The following is a 20,028-nucleotide window of genomic DNA, read 5'->3' as shown; positions in this document are numbered from 1 at the left end:
AGCGGTCATCTGCGAGTCATTATCAATGTACCTATGAAGTTTCATGATCCTAGGCATAAGCGTTCTTGAGTTATCATCCGGAAACCATTTTACTATTTTGGGTCACCGTGACGTTGACTTTTTACCTAGTGACCTCAAAATCAATAGGGGTCATCTGCGAGTCATGATCAATGTACCTACGAAGTTTCATGATCCTTAGCCTAAGCGTTCTTGAGTTATCATGCGGAAACCATCTGATGGACAGACATACGAACATACAGACATACGGACGGACCGACATGAGCAAAACAATATACCCCCTCTTCTTCGAAGGGGGGCATAATAAAAATATTCTCCAGCAGATATTCCATAAGAGACTTCATACAACAAGCTCCATTTTCCTCAGCTTATTTTTACAGCTTTTATCCAAATAACTTCATCATATCAAACCAATACACTGTCACTAGTAACAACAAAGTAAGGAGCAAAAAAAAAATGTTTGAAACAAAAACATAAGAGCCTTGTTCTAAGCAAACTTGACCTCATGCATGTACTGAAAGCTGCTCCAGATTAGCCCGTGCAGAATACGCAGGCTAATCAGGAAAGACACTTTCTGCTTTTGTGGAATTTGTGTTGAAATAACTCTTCTTATGGGAAATCAAGTTAAGGTAGAAAGTGTCATTTCAAATTAGCCTGTGCAAATTGCACAGGCTAATCTTAAAAAACACTGTACGCCCCATTAATTACGCCCATTTTACCAGAGCAACTCATAGATAACTTCTTAGTGACAACACTAGCTGCCTGGTCGACCTGTTTTTCTGTTCTGATATCACACGGAACGAAAGTAATGATTTAGCGAAAACACAACAATTTTCAACAAAAGTTGGATTTACTAAGGACATTAAAAGATTACAATGTTAAATGATGATGATATGCATTGAAAGATTGTCTATCAAATGAATGAACACTTCACTTTTAAAGTTTACACATTCGTTTGAGGCGAAATGAAAAACAGGCACATGGCAGCATACAACACACATTTTGATTCTTAAATATCAAATTCATATATATAAATAATTATATATCATGTGGACAGTACAGATATCCTATTCAAAAGCGAACTCTTCTAAAAGAAACATTGTTTACGCAAACATTATTTGCATGTTTATATATATATATATACATTATTATTATGTTATAATACTAAATTATAGTAAAATAATTACATTTCTTTTGGATACTCATTTTACATTGAAAGAAACAATTTGTATGTTACGAACATTACCAACTTTTTGCTGTATGCATAACTTCAATTATATAATGTCAAAATGCAGTTCTTTTACATCAAAGTATTTATTTATCCCTTTCAGTGCTGGAACCGAATTTTGAAAGCTTTTGCAAACAGTTTGGATCCAGATGAGACACCACAGAACGTGGCGTCTCATCAGGATCCAAACTATTTGCTATTCTGATAGTATTCTTTGAAAAAAATCAAAGAAAATGCTAATTTTATAAATTCAGCAGACAACATTTTTGCAGACGACAAATTTCCCAGCATGCAAAGGGTTAATCTTGACACTGTGAAACAACGTGTTAAACTTGTAACACTCAAATAACTTATCACACTTATGGTTTCACAATTTCATATCTACTGAAACATTCTTAAACAATTATATCAAACAGAATAAATTCTTTAATATCTACATGATGTATGATTGATAACTCAGTGTCAGATCTTTGAAGTCCCTTTATTCAATTATGTCTTATCGACTTGTTCACCCTCATTTTGTCATTCTTGACGACAGTCAATTTGCTAAATTTTAACAACAAAACTTGAGCGCTCCAGCAAAATGACAAGATGTGTTTGTCCCCCCCATATATATGATCTTTGACCTTGAAGGATGACTTTGACCTTTCACCACTCAAAATGTGCAGCTCCATGAGATACACATGCATGCCAAATATCAAGTTGCTAACTTAAAATATTGCAAAAGTTATGGCAAATGTTAAAGTTTGACGCAAACAAACCAACAAACAAGCAGACAGGGCAAGAACAATATGTCCCCCAGTATAGACTGGAGGAAATAAAAATATTAACGCTTTACCACTTAGACGCGTATTTTCAGGCATTTTTAGTCCCTAAGAAAATTACATTTAATTGAATACCTTTCTTACTTGATTCAAGTTTTAAAGGCTTCATTTCCAACGCTTAGTAACTGATGAGCAGCAAACAGCATAAAACCCGCACAGACTGAGAGTTACTCGCAGGCTGTTCTAATTTAATGCTGTTTGCACATAGTCATTTCCACTTTGCTTCTGAGAGGGAACAAGCAAAGCAAAATAGTGCGCACCCCGTTGAGGCTCTAAACAGTGTCAATTGGATTGAAAGTCAACCCCTTTAACCACTTTACCATCGAGGCAGTAAAGTGAAATTACTATGTGCAAACAGCAACCGGAAAACAAGGACACAAGTTTGAAAGTGTACGTTAAAAAGTGTAAGAGTACTTTGTGTGTGGAAAGTTTGTGTCCTTGGTGAATTCAGTGTTAACCCATTTATGCCTAGTGGACTCTCCCATCCTTCTATATCCAAAATAAGGGATGTCTTGTATATCTATTTCTATATTTAGAATATTTCTTACAGAAATTCCTTTAAGCAAACAGCGCACACCCTGATGAGACACCGCATCATGCGGCGTCTCATCTGGGTCTACGTTGTTTGCCAAGGCCTTTTTTATAGACGCTAGGCATTAATGGGTTAATAATCATCTATGACAGACCGAATACCTATAATCAACAGCGTAACAAAAACTGCCCAGTGATGGCATGCATAAACAATTTAGATATGGATAATAAATTGATAAATGGAGTACAGAAAGTCATCAATATAAACACAGGAACGTGACAAATTGAACTATCTAAATAATGTGTTATCTTATGTTTATGGAAAACCTGTTATTTAATCTATCATTTGTTTGTCCACTTTAAGACCTTTAATAGTTTCAAATGACCACATCCATGTAATCTAAAAAATTTCCCCCTTCCCACAGACTGTAATTGCGATTTCAAACAAGAGAATCTCATGATTTTCATTTAACCCTTTGCATGCTGGGAAATTTGTCGTCTGCTAAAATGTCGTCTGCTGAATTTCTAAAATTAGCATTTTCTTCGATTTTTTTCAAAGAATATTATCAGAATAGCAAACAGTTTGGATCCTGATGAGACGCCACGTTCTGTGGCGTCTCATCTGGATCCAAACTGTTTGCAAAGGCCTTCAAAATTCGGTTCCCGCACTGAAAGGGTTAAACTTTATAGAGGTTTGCCAAGGAGTTCATTAAACTAACAAAATAACAGGAGCACTTTGAGTTATATTTAAACAATTCAAATCCTAATAAAAAACTTGATTTTGTTTTTATCTGCAAGTATTCAAAAGGTTTAATCCATTATTTTAACTCGAAACCATTTAATTATTTCCAAGATCTTCGAATAATTTTTAAATTGACTCTTACCGGATATAAATATCTGACTGTGAAGAATGATTTTTGACAATGGCAAAGGCACAGCACATAGACATTTTAAATAACAGCTAAATGCAAAACTATGCTATATAACATGTTATCAACTTATAGCGTCGTTTGCCCTGATCCAGCATTGTAACAATTAATTCCAGATCAAAATGACCTATACAGACATTCAAAATATGCATTTATTGATGCTAAAATTCTGCATTGTAAATATAGATAAATAAATACATTAAAGAGAACATGGATAAATAAATAGATTTTTCAGGTACCTATATCTAAGATAATATAATCGAGTCCCACTCTGAGAAAACTGGGCTTAATGCTTTGCATGCTGGGAAATTTGTCGTCTGCTAAAATGTCGTCTGCTGAATTTCTAAAATTAGCATTTTCTTCGATTTTTTTCAAATAATATCAGAATAGCAAACAGTTTGGATCCTGATGAGACGCCACGTTCTGTGGCGTCTCATCTGGATCCAAACTGTTTGCAAAGGCCTTCAAAATTCGGTTCCCGCACTGAAAGGGTTAATGCTTGTGCGGAAAGTGTTGTCCCAGACAAGCCCGTGCAGTCCGAACAGTTTACACAGGGACGACACTTTCCGTTTTTATGAAATCTTTCCTTTTAAGAAAGTCTCTTCTATACAAAGATCCAGTCAAGGCGGAAAGTGTTCTACGGGCTGCCAGGCTAATCTGGAACGACATTTAACACACATGAATTAACCTTTAAGCGCTGGAATCGAATTTTAAAGACCTTTACAAACAGTTTGGATCAAGATCATACGCCACAAAACATGGCGTCTAATCAGGATCCAAACTGTTTGCTATTCTGATAGTGGTCCTTGAAAAAGAAGTGAAGAAAATGATGATTTTAGAAATTCAGCAGACACCAATTTAGCAGACGACTAATATCCCAGCATGCAAAGGGTTTAGACCAGTTTTCCGAAAGGGAGGCTTGTAGAGTAAAATAGCAAGGAGCATTGGGCGAAAGGGCTCCGATATTTGGCACAATAGGAGAACGTCTGTCACTGTCCTTTAACTCCGTATGTCAACTGCCAGTCTTCAATGTCTTAATTATCCTGATGAATCAAGAATTAACCCTTAACCACTTAGATATGTATTTTCAAGCAGTTGTAGTCCCTCAGAAAGATAAATTTAATTAAAGAGCTTTCTTACTAGATTCACGTTTTTTAGGCTTCAACTCCAAACTTTTCCCACTGATGAGCAGCAAACAGTATAAAACCTGAACAAACTGCGATTAACGCCCAGGCTGTTCTGGTTTTATGGGGTTTGAACACAGCCATTTTCATTTCGCTTCTAAGTGGTAAAGGGTTAATTATCTTGATGAATCAAGAATTAAGACATGCCAGTCTTTCGAAATCAAACGCTCACTTGCTGACCAGTGTTGTTTTTTTTGTTCAAAATCTGGTCCTGTATCCAGCCCCATTCACAATGGAAAAAAGTATATATTTTTCCCAAATGAGACCTAAATATTCCGAATTGAAGGTTTAATTTTTTTTTCTTTTTCAAATCAACATTTAGTTAATCTCCCATCCAGCTTTACAAATAACACTTTATTAAAAATTTAATATTTAAAACACTTTTATTCCCATTTTTAAAGCATTTGCTAGCAAAAAAACAACACTTATTTTAGAATTTTTCAATTTTGGTCAAAACGCAGTGATTTTTTCCAATCCAAAGGGACCCGGACCCATTTCCGAAATAGTGAAAAAAACAAACACTTGCTGACTAATCCACTGTTATTGCCTCAAACCAATAAATAAATCACTTATTGATACACATCAACTCCAATTTGACTGACCTGTCACAAATTTATTATTCTAAAATATCCATGCACAGTGTACATGCATTTTTACCCACAACACTTCCTATAAATAACGCTACATGTCACATGAAATACCAGTGAAATTGTTATCACCCTTAACACAATTTTATTTTTTCTCCTACTATCAACATAAAATGTCCCTATGCCACACTTTTCGACTCATTGCACAAATATTGTTTCCACATGGTAGTGTTTTAAGCCACTTTCCAGACAATTCATCTCTTGTCACCAAATGCCCTTTTAGCACCAGAACAAGTTTCAATCAGCTCTTCTCAAAAGAGTCCTAACAAATATGGTGGAATAAAAAAACTAACAGTTTAAAACATTTTCACTACACCATAAGTTGTATCATAACAATCAATGGCTCCAAAACAATTTTGTAATAATCTTCGGCTCCAAAACAACTACGAGCTCTATCACACCTCAGTTCCGTTTGTATCATTGTCATTATTTTCGTTTACACCATTCTGCAACTCCTCTACAACACGTTCAGGGATCTCTGAAACCTGTCCATTTTCCGGCACAAAGATTTCAACGTCCTGTTGTTGTTGCACCTGCTGCTGCTTCATTGCAGCACGTTTCTCTGCGAGTAATTTCTTTCGCGCATCGTTGCGCTCTTTGGCGGCCATCTTGGCTTTCTGGGTTCGTTCAGGTGAGGATTCTGGTGTTTCTTTCACACGCTGAGCTCTGCGCTTGGATCCTGGAAAATGATCACAGTAATATTTAACACTTTATTTCTCTGATGCAAATTTCGGCCAGAGTGTCGTCAGGTAGAACATTAAATTAAATACATTTCTTGATAGATCCAAGTTTTAAAGGCTTCATTTCCATTCCTAAGGTAATGATGAGCAGCAAACAACATACTAACCTGAACAGCCTGTGAGTTTCTCAGGGGCTGTTCTGGTTTTATGCTGGTTGCGCATAGCAATTTTCACTTAGTTTCTGAGCGGAGAAGGGTTAAACAATGAGTAACTATCCAAATCCACACAAAAGATACTGTAGTTGGAAGTGAACAAAAAAATATCAAAAGTAAATTTATCCACAAATACATTCAGATCAGTTTCTAGTTAGAAGTACCTGCTTAGTTGGTTACATTACATGTTTGTTTTGAAATTTGCCAATTTAGTTGCATAAATACAATGTATATCAGTAAAATTGATCTGAGTTTTTAGGTGATTATTTTCCAAATATTCATTGGAAGAACTTTTTCAGTCTATTAGAGTTTGTTGTTGTTGCTATTTTAATGACAATTGAGAATTTTTGTCATCAAAGAACAGGGAAAAAATAAAATTTTGTTAAAATCCAGAGGCCCACTTACCTGGTGTATGTGAAGGCGTGCTGGCATTGCTCACGTTCACGCTGTTTGATTTCGGACTGGATCGGGAACCAGACGAACTGCGGCGGGACTGGAATAGATAAATATATTGGTCTTTTTTCTTTTGTGAACAAAACCTGACGGAGAACAAAGAATGTTTACTGACTTGTTGCAGACTTTTTTGCTTCTTATACTTACTAATACCGGTGTAACATCCGAACTAAAAACTACTTTTTTTAAAAGATGTTCAACTGGAGTCTTAATTGGCATTTCTTTATCCTGTTCATTGCTCCTAATCACCAACTTATTTTTAGTCTGAAAGTCTAACAATAGGGTTCATGATGATTAGACCTGGTGACCTAATTTTTGGATGCAACCAACCCAGATTCTACTATATATGGGAATTTAAATTAGAATTATTTTTCCTTAGGCTTTGTTTGGAACCTGATAATTATACATATATTTACAAAATAAATCAAATACAATAGTGGATATGGAACTGGGTCTAGCAACTGGGAGGACATGGGTTAGATCCCCACTGTGGAAGCATTCTTTTGATCTCCCCCATGGACTCAAAAGCATTTCAATAAATCTATGCAATAAAGCCTTTTTAAAACTAACAAGAGATGTGTTTGTCAGAAACACAATGCCCCCTATTTCGCCGCTTTGAAGCCATATATTAAACCTTTGAATTTGAAGGATGACCTTGACCTTTCACCACTCAAAATGTGCAGCTCCATGCGATACACATGCATGCTAAGTATCAAGTTGCTATCTTCAATATTGCAAAAGTTATCGCAAAACTTAAACCAAGGTTAAAGTTTTAGGTTAAAGTTTTGATTACAGACAGACAGAATGACAGACAGACAGACAGACAGACAGGCCAAAAACAATATACCCCCGATCATTAGATCTGGGGGCATAAAAACAATATTTTTTACTCCATTACATAAGGGCACTTTCATCTCATAGATTCTACTACATACTGGCACTTTGATCTCTTCTATTCTACTACATACGGGCACTTTGATCTCTTCTATTCTACTACATACGGGCATTTTGATCTCTTTTACTCTATTACATACAGGCACTTTGATCTCTTCTATTCTACTACATACGGGCACTTTGATCTCTTTTATTCTACTACATACGGGCACTTTGATCTCTTTTACTCTATTACATACAGGCACTTTGATCTCTTCTATTCTACTACATACGGGCACTTTGATCTCTTTTATTCTACTACATACGGGCACTTTGATCTCTTTTACTCTATTACATACTGGCACTTTGATCTCTTCTATTCTACTAAATACTGGCACTTTGATCTCTTCTATTCTACTACATACGGGCACTTTGATCTCTTCTATTCTACTACATACGGGCACTGTAATCTCGATCCAGGCGTTGTTCCTGAGCATCTCTATCTCGTTGAACATGTCGTGTACATCGTCCACCTGCAGTTTCACCATCTCCCAGAAGCCCTGCAGATCTTCCCACTTGGTGGGCTTGGCTCCCTCAACTGGACACTACAAACATATGTATTTTAGGAAAACTGGGCTTAATGCATGTGCATAAAGTGTCGTCCCAGATTAGCCTGTGCAGTCCACAAAGGCTTAGAAAGAACGACACCTTGGGCTATTCGATCTTTTCAAACACAAACACACGTGAACATCTGGGACCAGTAAAAACATAAACAGATGTGAACATCTGGGGCCAGTACATACACATACACATGTGAGCATCTGGGGCCAATACCAACACAAACACATGTGAACATTTGTGGCCAGTACAAATTCAAACACATGTGAACATCTGGGGCCAGTACAAACACACGGACACATTAACGTCAGCGAGCCTGTGTTTATTAAGCAACAAAAATGTATAGTAACTGAATTAAGGCATACTTTAATAATCATGTCATTGTTTTGCGAGACTTATTAAGTTGTTTTACTGTGATTAACTTTTTGTGCAAATGCAATGACATATTAATTCGTGTAAAATTGTATGATAATTATGCAGTTTGGAAAAACTAGATATGGAAGCTTTACTGGCTGTTTGTTTTATGTAGTCTTTTATGCTATCAGCTACAGTGTGTTACCTTGTGCTGCTCACACAGGTCCCGAAACTGCTGGAACTTCTGGCTGATAAGCAGATTGGCTTTACCTACAGCAGCACGGATCTTGCCTCGACCTACAAAACAGTCACTATTCTTAGGAACTCAGGTTTAGTCAAAATAGGCTTCTGCTTGTATACTTACCATCTAGCTCATCTTTATAAGCTTTTAAATGGTCTAGCTAGGGGTCTTAAGTGTGTGATTTTGGAAATACTGTAAAATCATATGGGTCGTGCTCTGTGATAAAAGGGGTTTAATGCATAAAGTGTCCTCCCAGATTAGCCTGTGCAGTCCGCACAGGCTAATCAGGGACGACAATTTCCGCTTTTATATTTTTCATTTCAACAAAGTATCTTCCTAGCAAAAATCAAGTGAAGGCGGAAAGTGTTGTCCCTGATAAGCCTGTGCAGACTGCATTAAACCCCCATTTCACAAAGCAGGGCCCATTTATATTTGTTGGACATTAATTTTTGTTGATTTCCTTAGTTGACCTATCCACGAATTGAAAACAAATTAATACATCATAGAAGGACCGACACAAACTTCCCATGATTTTGTCTAAAATCAGAAATCCCTGACTTTACGTGTCCATGAACAATAATTAATTTCATTCCAACAAATGTAAATTATTTACATTCACAGTATGTAAAGGAAGAAAAATAGATTATTCACTTATTTGTCCAATAATTGTTACAGTGAAATACAAGGAAAGTGGCTGACAGGACGAAAAATACCACATCATTTAAGGTTTTCTTCTTTAGGTTTGTCTATTTTAACCCTTTCCCTCTCAGAAGCAAAGTGAAAATGTCTTTTGCAACCAGGATAAAACCAGAACAGCCTGCAAGTAAGTTTTAGTAACTTGCAGTCTGTTCAGGTTTTATGCTGTTTGCTGCTCATCAGTAACTCAGGATTGGAACTGAAACCTTTAAAACTTGGATCTAGTAACAAAGGCCTTTAATAAAATTTAACTTTCTGAGGGACTACAAATGCGTAACAATACATATTTAAGTGGTAAAGGGTTAAACAGTTTTTCAGCTATATAACAATAGCAGTAAAAACTGCTCCCACTTTTCGTGGGTGAGCTGGTTTACGACAACTAATTGCCCACACTTGTTCCAGTAACAGACAAGTGCCCTTCTTGAATGAGAGATAGGAGGTGAATGGTGATAAAAATAAGTTCATGACCAATAAGTGCATTACCAAATGAGCTAGCCAAGCTGTATTATATGAACTGCATTCTGGGTAAACTTTGTTTAACCCTTTCCCACTAAGAAACGTACTTTGGCGCATTTGTAGTCCCTCAGAAAGTTTAATTTCATTAAAGACATTTTTCCAATAGATTCAAGTTTGTAAGGCTTTATTTCCAAACCTTAGATACTGATGAGCAGCAAACAGCACAAATCCTGAACAGACTGCGAGTTTTATGCTGTTTGCACATAGCCACTTGCACTTTGCTTCTAAGTGGGAAAGGGTTAATGCCTGTACATAAAGTTTGTGCAGGGCTAATCAGTGGCTGTATTTTTGTCTTTTAAAGACTTTTCTTCTAAGAAAATCCAGTCTAAGCAGACTGCACACGCTTACCTGGGATAACACTTTATGCACATGCATTAAGACCAGTTTTCCAAGAATGAGGTTCAATTAGACTACTAGATCTCAGATTCTTCAGTAATTCATGACTAGATCTCAGATTCTTCAGTAATTCATGACTAGATCTCAGATTCTTCAGTAATTCATGACTAGATCTCAGATTCTTCAGTAATTCATGACTAGATCTCAGATTCTTCAGTAATTCATGACTAGATCAGATTCTTCAGTAATCCCATGATACCCACCTTCCTCGGGCACGTCACTGCTACACATTTCCCCCTCGCAGTTCGAACACAACCCTAGCAGCCGATTTTCTTCCGCTTGAGTCACCGACAGAAAAGAATCTGCATCCTGTAACAACCCAACAAAATATCTTTAAACTATCAAAACAGCGATGCAATTAAGTCTCTATTCTGATCACAGTATGATGCAACAAAATGGTGATGCGATTAAATCAAATATAGCTCCAGCAATTATTTACCTTCTTTATAAAGCACCGGAAAACGGCACTTTCCCAATTAGGGAAATACTACAAATTTTCCAATTGATGTAAAAACAATCCCAACTAGAGCTTTATCACAGACGTGACGAATACCCCCACATGCCGCATTGACACATAATATTTTGCATGTCGTCTTCACAAAAAACAGCGGACACCATGCTCAATTTTTAAAACGCACTAAGTGACCCCTTGACCTAGTTTTTGACCCAGAGAGGCCCATGCTCTAACTTGGCCTTAAGATCATCTCCATAAAACTTCTGACCAAGTTTGGTGAAGATCGGATGTAAACTACTTGAATTAGAGAGTGGACACCATGTTGAATGTTAAAAAACGCACTAAGTGACCCCGTGATCTAGTTTTAGGCCCCAAATGGCCCATGTTCAAACTTGTCCTAGAGATCATTTAGATAGGATTGGATGAAAACTACTTGAATTAGAGAGCGGACAACATGGTGAGGTTTAAAACGCACTAAGATACCCTGTGACCTAGTTTTTGACCCAGCATGACCCATATTCAAACTTGAACTAGACATCATCTAGATACAACTTCTGACTAAGTTTGGTGAAGATTGGATGAAAACTACTTGAATTAGGGAGCGGACAACATTGTGATGTTTAAAACTCACTAAGTGACCCCGTGACCTTGTTTTTGACCCAGCATGACCCATATTCAAACTTGCCCTAGACATTATCAAGATACAACTTCTGACCAATTTTGGTGAAGATTGGATAAAACTACTTGAATTAGAGAGCGGACAACATGGTGAGGGTTAAAACACATTAAGTGACCCTGTGACCTAGTTTTTGACCCGGCATGGCTCATGTTCGAACTTGACCTACACATCATCTAGTTACAACTTCTGACCAAGTGTGGTGAAGATCGTATTTAAACTACTTGAAATAGAGAGCAGACACCATGCTCAATATGTAAAACGTACTAAGTGACCCTGTGACCTAGTTTTTAATCTGCCATGGCCCATGCTCGAACTTGGCCTTCAGATCATCTAGATAAAACTTCTGACCAAGTTTGGTGAAGATCGGATGAAAACTACTTGAATAAGAGAGAGGACACCATGCTGAATGTTAAAAAACGCACTAAGTGACCCCGTGACCTAGTTTTTGACCCGGCAAGGCCCATGTTCGAACTTTGCCTTAAGATCATCTAGATACAACTTCTGACCAAGTTTGGTGAAGATCGGATGAAAACTACTTGAATTAGAGAGCGGACAACATGCTGAACGTTTAAAACGCACTTAGTGACCCAGTGACCTAGTTTTTGACCCGGCAAGGCCCATGTTCAAACTTGGCTTGGACATCATGTAGATACAACTTCTGACCAAGTTTGGTGAAGATCGGATGAAAACTACGTGAATTAGAGAGCGGACAGACCAACCGACCGACAGACAAGTTCACTCCTATATACCCCCTAAACTTCGTTTGTGGGGGTATAATTAAAGGTTTAGCAAGACTATTGTCAAGCAATATAAGTCCCCTACCGGCTCCACCATCGTCAGAAATTCCAGATTTTTAGAAATATATTTGTTGTCATAGCAACCAATTTTTTTAATTTAGGAACAAAATGAAATGACGTGCATAATGTCCATATTGCCATCTATCCATGTTTCAAGTTACATGAAAAAATATTAAGAACTTTAAAAGTTATCGCAGGATCCAGAAAAACCACCATTTTCAGCAGTATTTCTAGTCTATTTGTTGCCATAGCAACCATAATTTTTGACGTAGGAACGAAATGAAATGACGTGCATAATGTCCATATTGCCATCTATCAATGTTCCAAGGTTCATGAAAAAATATTAAGAACTTTTAAAGTTATCGCAGGATCCAGAAAAGTGTGACGGACGGACTGAGACTAAACCACAAGTCCCCTCTGGTGAAACCTGTAGGGAACTAAAAAAAAGAAGCAATATTTAGTTTGTTTTCCATATGCAGCTCTATGGCTTGAACCTAAGTAGATATAATATTGACAACTTAACAACACTTACAAATGTGGTTATCAATTTTAAAGAATCTGAGAGCAAAAAGTCATATACACCAATTTCCCATTATGAAGACTTCACAGCGTGAATTTTCCCATTTTCAGAGGTTTTCGCGCACGTTTTTTCCCAATTTGGCTAGTACCTGTACTTTTCCCAATTGGGCAAAAAAAATCACTGAGCTCTCAGTGACCTCCATTCATAAAGCTCAACAGAAAAAAACTGTTAAATATCTTTCAATAAGATCTCATTAGCTTTTGACATCATCGATGTATGCAACACATTATACAATACGGCAATTATATCCTGTTATTGAGTTGATGATGGAAGAATAAATGGTACTCGCTAAGATAAAGTTGCTAAATGGCTTCTTACTGTCACTGCACTGTGTCATACTGGGTAGCTGAGCTACCTATTATTATATTACTGTCTGTGTATTGTACTCTACAGGGTCAGTAAGAAGTCATGACACTAATATTATAACATAATGGAGAATAACCATTCTACCAAATTTCACACATTAAGATTTTTTATAAAGAAAACGTCTGAAAAGTTCACAACAGTACAGCACAAGATTTTCACTTTCTTTGTTTACTGCAATAAAAAGCAATATCCTAAAGTGTTAAACAAACTTAACATTAAACACAGCACTTCATAGTGCGATAGACCTATTTTAAATAATCCATACCTTCTCTGGGTTTCCAGTTGACACAAAATTCTCAACCAGTTCAATATGCCCATTGCCTTCTATCGTTACATCTTCACTCTTAGATAGCGATCCACTGGAATCGTCCCTACCATTTAAAGAACCCTCATTTGACCCATTCACAGGGGTCAATGTCTCTACACCAGTGTCCCCGAAAATCTCCTTGCGAGGCGACAGAACCTCACTCTTCAAGGGCGGGTAATTCGTTGGACGAGAGATATTCGGGATCTTTCCGATGGGCATTTCAACGGGCGACTGCGGGGTCGTCAAATCAGACCTACTCGACCGCAGGGACAGAGTACTCGAGTAGGGTGACCGTTTTTCTATTCCTCTGTACGCCGAGTATTTCGAGTAGTGACCATACCCACTGACCGCACTGCTTATACGCAGATACGATGGCGTTCTTGTGACGGTGTCGAATGGGAACGCTTCGGAGAAATCGTCAACAACTGTCATTGGTGGTGAACTTTTCTCAATACGTCGTTTGTACTCGTCACGTTTCTGTGGACTGTTTACTGGCGTGACAGTCGAGGCTTGGATGCGAGACTCAGTGTTATTTGGTGTCTCTGATTTGCCGTCTGCCAAAACATGGCCATCTCCCACCCTCTCCGAATCTGGTGACAACGGGCTGAGTAGTGTAGATTCGTTTGCTGTAAATGCAAAGGAAATAAGAACATCAATTTCATATTTGCAAATGACTGTACAAAATACAACAGTAATTGCATATTTGCTTTCTGACAAAGTGTATAAAATGCACCTAAATTGATTTCATGTTTGGTTTGACTTGAAGAAAAATATTTTAGGAAATGTTCTGTTTTTTTTCATCTATGAAAAACATAGAATAGAATGATTAAGTTATATCATTATTTAGTCAAGGGTAACTAATCTAGATTCTAACACATACAAGCTCTTGTACTTGGTATCTGCATAAAACTATTGTGACATGACATTTTTATCAAGAGCACCACGGGTGCCACGCTCGGCTACGGGTGCAGTTTTGAATAAATGAAAGCTTGTCAGATTTTTTTTTTGTAAGGTCACAGTGACCTTGACCTTTGACCTAGTGACCCAAAAATGGGTGTGGCATGTAGAACTCATCAAGGTGCATCTACATATGAAGTTACAAAGTTGAAGGTGGAAGCAATTTGATTTTTGAGCCAATGTTTAAAACCTTAACAAAATGTTAGGGTTTTAGCACGATGCAGACGTCGGACGACACGATGAGCTGGCTATGACAATACCTAGGGTTTTCTCTGAAAAAGCCGAGCTAATAAAAGTTTATAAATATTACAGGGAAATTTGTATTGCTTAATTATCCAACAGACACACATTCAGCACAATACCTCTAACAAATATGCCATAATCTTTCCATGAAAACATGTACAATCTTGTAATTTTCCATTAATAAACAGTTTAATTCAAGAAGAAATCTTATTCAAGTATACAATTACTTGTACATGCTTTTACAATTAAGAACAGGACGTTTTAAAGACAGTTGTTTTTAGAAAAAAGTCCAATTTACAACTTGGATAGAGTCCAACATGATGCATCATATTGGCTGCATTCTGTTGTGGAATTAAAACCATTGAATTACAGAAAGAAAACAGCTTCATAACACAAGGAGGTGATTCACCGACATGAGCATCACATAGTAAAAGATTCTTCATCTTTCTCAATATTTTATCCAAGCGAAAAAACAGCTGAGTGATAGAAATAAGCATTTTCTGAGAGAAAATGATCTAAGGGAATATGTTTGGGTGAGAGCGAAAAATGGCAATATGTTTATAAGAGCAAAACCTCTGATACATTGCAGAAGTTTACTGAGAAGAATTACGATGAGCATGGTGCATTTAAACTAGTATACTATACCTCTTTGCTTGTTAAAAATCCATATTCTGAAGTATAAATAGGTCAACACATGACTGCTTAAACAGTTGCATTAAATGCAAGAATGTCGATTGATTGGCATTCAGTAAGGACTAGTAAAATTTCAATATATGCCCGTGGCAGATTAAATCTGGCCTCAAAAAGTCGACTGCAGCGTTAAATCCAGCACAATACACAATATTGATAACCTCTGCCAAAACAATGGATTCTATTGTATCCAAAATATACTTAAAGTAACCGAATCACATAAGTAACCCAATCATTTAAGTAACCCAATCACTTCTAATTAAACGTAAAGCTGCTAATAATGTTCCTAAGCATGTAACATTATGTTAGCTTGTGTGTACATAGTTGCTGGCATAGTTGAACCAGAGAAAACCAGAGGAAATGCTGTGATATATCAGATATATTGTCGCTGTCCAATAAAGTCCATACCTCTTAGATATATTTGAGAGATCAATACAGACCATACATTCCACTGTAAACAGTGGTTGGACAATCAATACACGGCTGAAAAATGTCAACTACCTAGGACAATTGAAACATGAGTCAATAAATCTCAGGGAAATCAGATTCTCCTGTTGAACCCTTAGGCTGACCTATTGACAGGCTGTATTTAAAATATTGATAACTGCCTGTAATCAATTTAATGAATGAACGGGGTGTTTATAGTATTTACAAATACCTGTGTAATTTAGTGAACGAATGTTTATAAGAAAATCACCAAAGTCCAAAATAAAACACTGGAAGAATGACTATTGACCAATGTAGCTACATGGGTGTTTATTTCTTTGAAGCATATCTAGAAATAAACATAATTAAATCAACTTGTGCAATAAAAACGACCATAACGCCAGTAATTATCATGTTATTGAATTGGTGTTACATGTATTTCTTTGTGTTTCAAGTAGTGGTTAATTAGAAATAAGCCAATTGATATCTTCATATATATTAATAACAAGAAACCGTCGGAGACGGGTGATGCTCCCCAAAGTTTTTTTTTTGTCACAATATTGCACTATATATTCAGATAAAAGGAATCGTCTTGAGGGCACATTAGTTGGGGGGACAATAATTTTTTTATATAAAATTTCAAAGGGCCATAACTCTGTGAAAATTCATCCGACCAGAACCCGCTGATAATATGCACATCTCCTCTTGGTAGTGAAGCTTCCCATAAAGTTTCATTGAATTCCAGTCATTAGTTGCTGAGAAATAGCCCGGACAAAAATTGTGCACGGACGGACGGACACACGGACGGACAGATGAAGCAGCGACTATATGCTCCCCCAAAATAAATTTTGGGGGAGCATAATAATAGACGCCCAAACCCAAGTGCACAGTTTGTGCAAATTCACACACTAAACATCAAGTCATAAAACTGTTGATTTTTTAAGCAGATTAATGGATTATTCTAAAACATGAAAATGGATTGCTTGCCATGGCAAAATACTGGTTTCATAATCATATACAGCTTAAACAAGCCATAAAATCAACAATTTTGCGCAAATGCATAAACTTGGAGGCAAGTACATGTAACAGCTGGGCATTCCATGTTTATGAGTAATACTGCTGCATATCACGTATCCTTCAAATGATTTTTTTTAAATATCAAATTAAAAAAAAAACTTTTTTTTTTGCTAACATACCTGTATTTGTTGTCATATTATCTGAACACATAAATATTCATTTACGTAACAAAATAAACACTGGTTTATTTGTTTACTGTTTCAAATAATGTGACTTTTGCAACTTTATTGTGTTGATTTTCTAGTCTTTAATTTGTAATTTCGTAACAAAAAAATACATTTTTTTAACAGTTTGTAAAATTCTAATACTAATACACCTTTACAAGAATGTGCGCCTTAAATAACATACAAATAGTAAAGCAAAAGTGAAAGGCAAAACAATAATACATTCCTTTTATCCATTTAACTAGAAATCAAACATGAATTTCCTCAACAAACTCTGTTCTTTTTAAAATTAATTTAACACTATAAAACAATCCCAAACTGTTCATACCATCTTCATTCCATTCCACCAAGGTTTTCAAAAGAATCATTTTCTTAGGTTCACTAAAAATCATAAATAAGTCTCAAAGCATTAAGAGTCACAAGTGCAAAATAAACCACCTTTACAACTTATAATATCTTTTTTCCCAAAATATTGTATGGTTTGGTTTCCAATCTATTTCATGTTTAAACAAGTCTTAAGATATAAACTTAGATAAAACAACACAATATATATATATAACTTATAATCCAATTGCTATAGGAACCTTTTTACTTGTTTATTACAAGATTAATTAATTTAATCACTCAAGAGTACACAAGCATTGTGTTTATAACACGTCTCAAAGCATTTTAAGTGGCAATCATCAACAGGATTTATTCTTCTCTCACAAACTGTAACTGGGCTTCACAACTTCACACATACACATGTATCATTATAATGATTGTTTATCAGTTAATAGCAGTTCTTTGCTGTATAGATAATTATTGACATTTAACTAAGCTCAGTACACCTTTGATTAAAGGGGCACATATTTTGCCCATTGACAATGTGAACAAACCTTTGGTCATATTTCCAATATTAAATAATGCAAGCAAGCTGGTTAATTTCGTTGATAATTGTGCAAAATATTTGACAAAGGGAGTCATCAATTAATTAAAAGCTATCAATTGCCTTACATAGTTTGATAGGTATAAAAGGCATTTATAATACTAAACAAGTGAATAAGAGAAGTATTTAATTGCAGAACCTCCTCTGTGACTTTTTTTACTCAAACAATACATGAATTACCAAATAATTTGAAATACTGTTGTCTTGAATTTGAAATACTTTTTGGCTGATATAAAATAATAATGCAAACATTGAGTCAGTGTTTTTTTTGGATGAAATATTCGGCGTTATTCGGCCCCATTCCCCAATCTTTAGAGTATATATTTTTCCACCAAATATTTTTAAAATTCCCCTCTCGGAAGTGTTATTCAATTTTAATCAATTATACCTCATTAAAATACGTCTTTCGTTATGAATTTACTACAATTTTCCTGAACTGCATCAGCGTGTTTACTTTATTATAGCCTTTACCGAAAACCGTACGTAGTTCACTATCACGACTTTCGCTTTACAACATCTACCGCAAACCTTATGTATTCCAACATGTTGCACAACAACAAAAGCTATCGTAAAAAAATTGACAAATCTGTTTTAACTTAAAAATAAATTGATATTCTTTTCAAACAAGTACAACTTAAAAGTCAGTCTTCTTTAAATGCCGGCAGTGAAACGCCAGAAACGTCCGGTCAAGAGAGTGTTGAAAGACTGTTTAGTTTGCTCAACCTGCTTTGCACGCCACAGAGAAACAGGCTTGGGGAAGCTACACTGAAGTCCCTGATCAGACTTTGTCTGCACATGGAGAGACTTGGTGAAGAGGAGGTCACCAGAATAATTGATAAATTCGCTGAAAAGCCCAGAAATGTTGAACTTTGAACATGAACATAACATGTTAATGAATAAAAGAGTTTGAATTATGTTTTTCTCCCTCTGTAAGGTGAATTATAGTGTTAAAACTTGATTTTGTACTGTTACTAGCTAAGCATAGAAATTTTCCCCTTTTCCCCATTTACGCGCGAATTTTCCCTCTCTCAGGGGACCCGACCCCCTTCCCTCAAAACTGAAAAAAAACCTTGTGAGTATTTCATTCTAACAGGATCTTGTGACGTTGATGTATAGAGTTCTTTGTCTTTAGAACGATGTCAGTGCAAGTATATGAGACAACCTCTCCGAAAACGGGGCTTAAAGCACGAGTGTAGTGTGTCATCCCCAGTCTGCTCAGGCTAATCAGGGATGACACTTTTTGCTTTCATTGTATTTTTGGCTTAACCCTTAACCACTTAGATACGTATTTTCAGGCATTTGTAGTCCCTTAGAAAGTTACATTTAATTAAAGATCTTTCTTACAAGATTCAAGTTTTAACAGCTTCATTTCCAACCCTTAGATACTGATGAGCAGCAAACAGCATAAAACCTGAACAGACTGAGAGTTACTCGCAGGTTGTTCTGGTTTTATGCTGTTTGCACATAGCCATTTTCACTTTCCTTCTGAGTGGGAAAGGGTTAAATGAAGTCTCTCCTTAAGCAGCAATATATTCTAGGCAAAGAGTGTTGTTAGCCTGTGTGAACTGCACAGGCTAATAAGAGACAACACTTTACACACATGCACAGGCTAAGAGGGACAACACTTAACGCACACACACAGGCTACAGGGACAACACTTTATACACAGGCACAGGCTTATCAGGGACCACACTTTACACACATGCACAGGCCAATCAGGGACAACACTTAAAGCACAAGCACAGGCGAATCAGGGACAACTCTTTAAGCACAAGCACAGGCTAATCAGGGACAACACTTTAAACATACAAACAGGCCAATCAGGGACGACAATTTACTCACATGCACAGGCTAATCAGGGACAACACTTAACGCACAAGCACAGGCTAATCAGGGACAACACTTTACGCACATGCACAGGCTAATCAGGAACAACACTTTACAAACAGGCTTATCAGGG

The 20,028-nt window shown here is 36.5% G+C and overlaps 1 protein-coding gene and 1 long non-coding RNA gene across 4 annotated transcripts in view; both read right to left on the bottom strand.

Moving 5' to 3' along the window:
* LOC127860236 (uncharacterized) overlaps window positions 1–20,028 on the bottom strand; it is a 54,023-nt gene that overhangs the window by 1,966 nt on the left and 32,029 nt on the right. Inside the window, exon 1 of one of the 2 annotated variants that reach the window (XR_008039646.1) lies at window positions 134–3,906. The exons of the other annotated variant lie outside the window; for it this stretch is intronic. This is a non-coding gene — a long non-coding RNA (uncharacterized LOC127860236). Of the gene's footprint in view, window positions 1–133; window positions 3,907–20,028 lie in introns of those variants that run through there. 2 annotated transcript variants of the gene reach the window in all.
* Window positions 5,307–20,028, bottom strand: part of LOC127860219 (uncharacterized) — a 55,549-nt gene continuing 40,827 nt past the window's right edge. For both annotated transcript variants that reach the window (XM_052398138.1, XM_052398137.1), the window contains exons 3-8: window positions 13,542–14,209; window positions 10,604–10,709; window positions 8,757–8,848; window positions 8,038–8,184; window positions 6,659–6,746; window positions 5,307–6,040 (exon numbers count right to left, since the gene is read on the bottom strand). In XM_052398138.1, the coding sequence (XP_052254098.1) occupies window positions 5,757–6,040; window positions 6,659–6,746; window positions 8,038–8,184; window positions 8,757–8,848; window positions 10,604–10,709; window positions 13,542–14,209 (1,385 nt within the window). In that variant the 3' untranslated portion in view covers window positions 5,307–5,756. The remainder of the gene's footprint in view (window positions 6,041–6,658; window positions 6,747–8,037; window positions 8,185–8,756; window positions 8,849–10,603; window positions 10,710–13,541; window positions 14,210–20,028) is intronic.

This window comes from Dreissena polymorpha, chromosome 15 (genome assembly GCF_020536995.1).
Source record: "Dreissena polymorpha isolate Duluth1 chromosome 15, UMN_Dpol_1.0, whole genome shotgun sequence".
Lineage (NCBI taxonomy): Eukaryota > Metazoa > Mollusca > Bivalvia > Myida > Dreissenidae > Dreissena > Dreissena polymorpha.
Note: the sequence above shows the minus strand (reverse complement) of the source record. Positions and strands in the feature narration are given on the sequence as shown.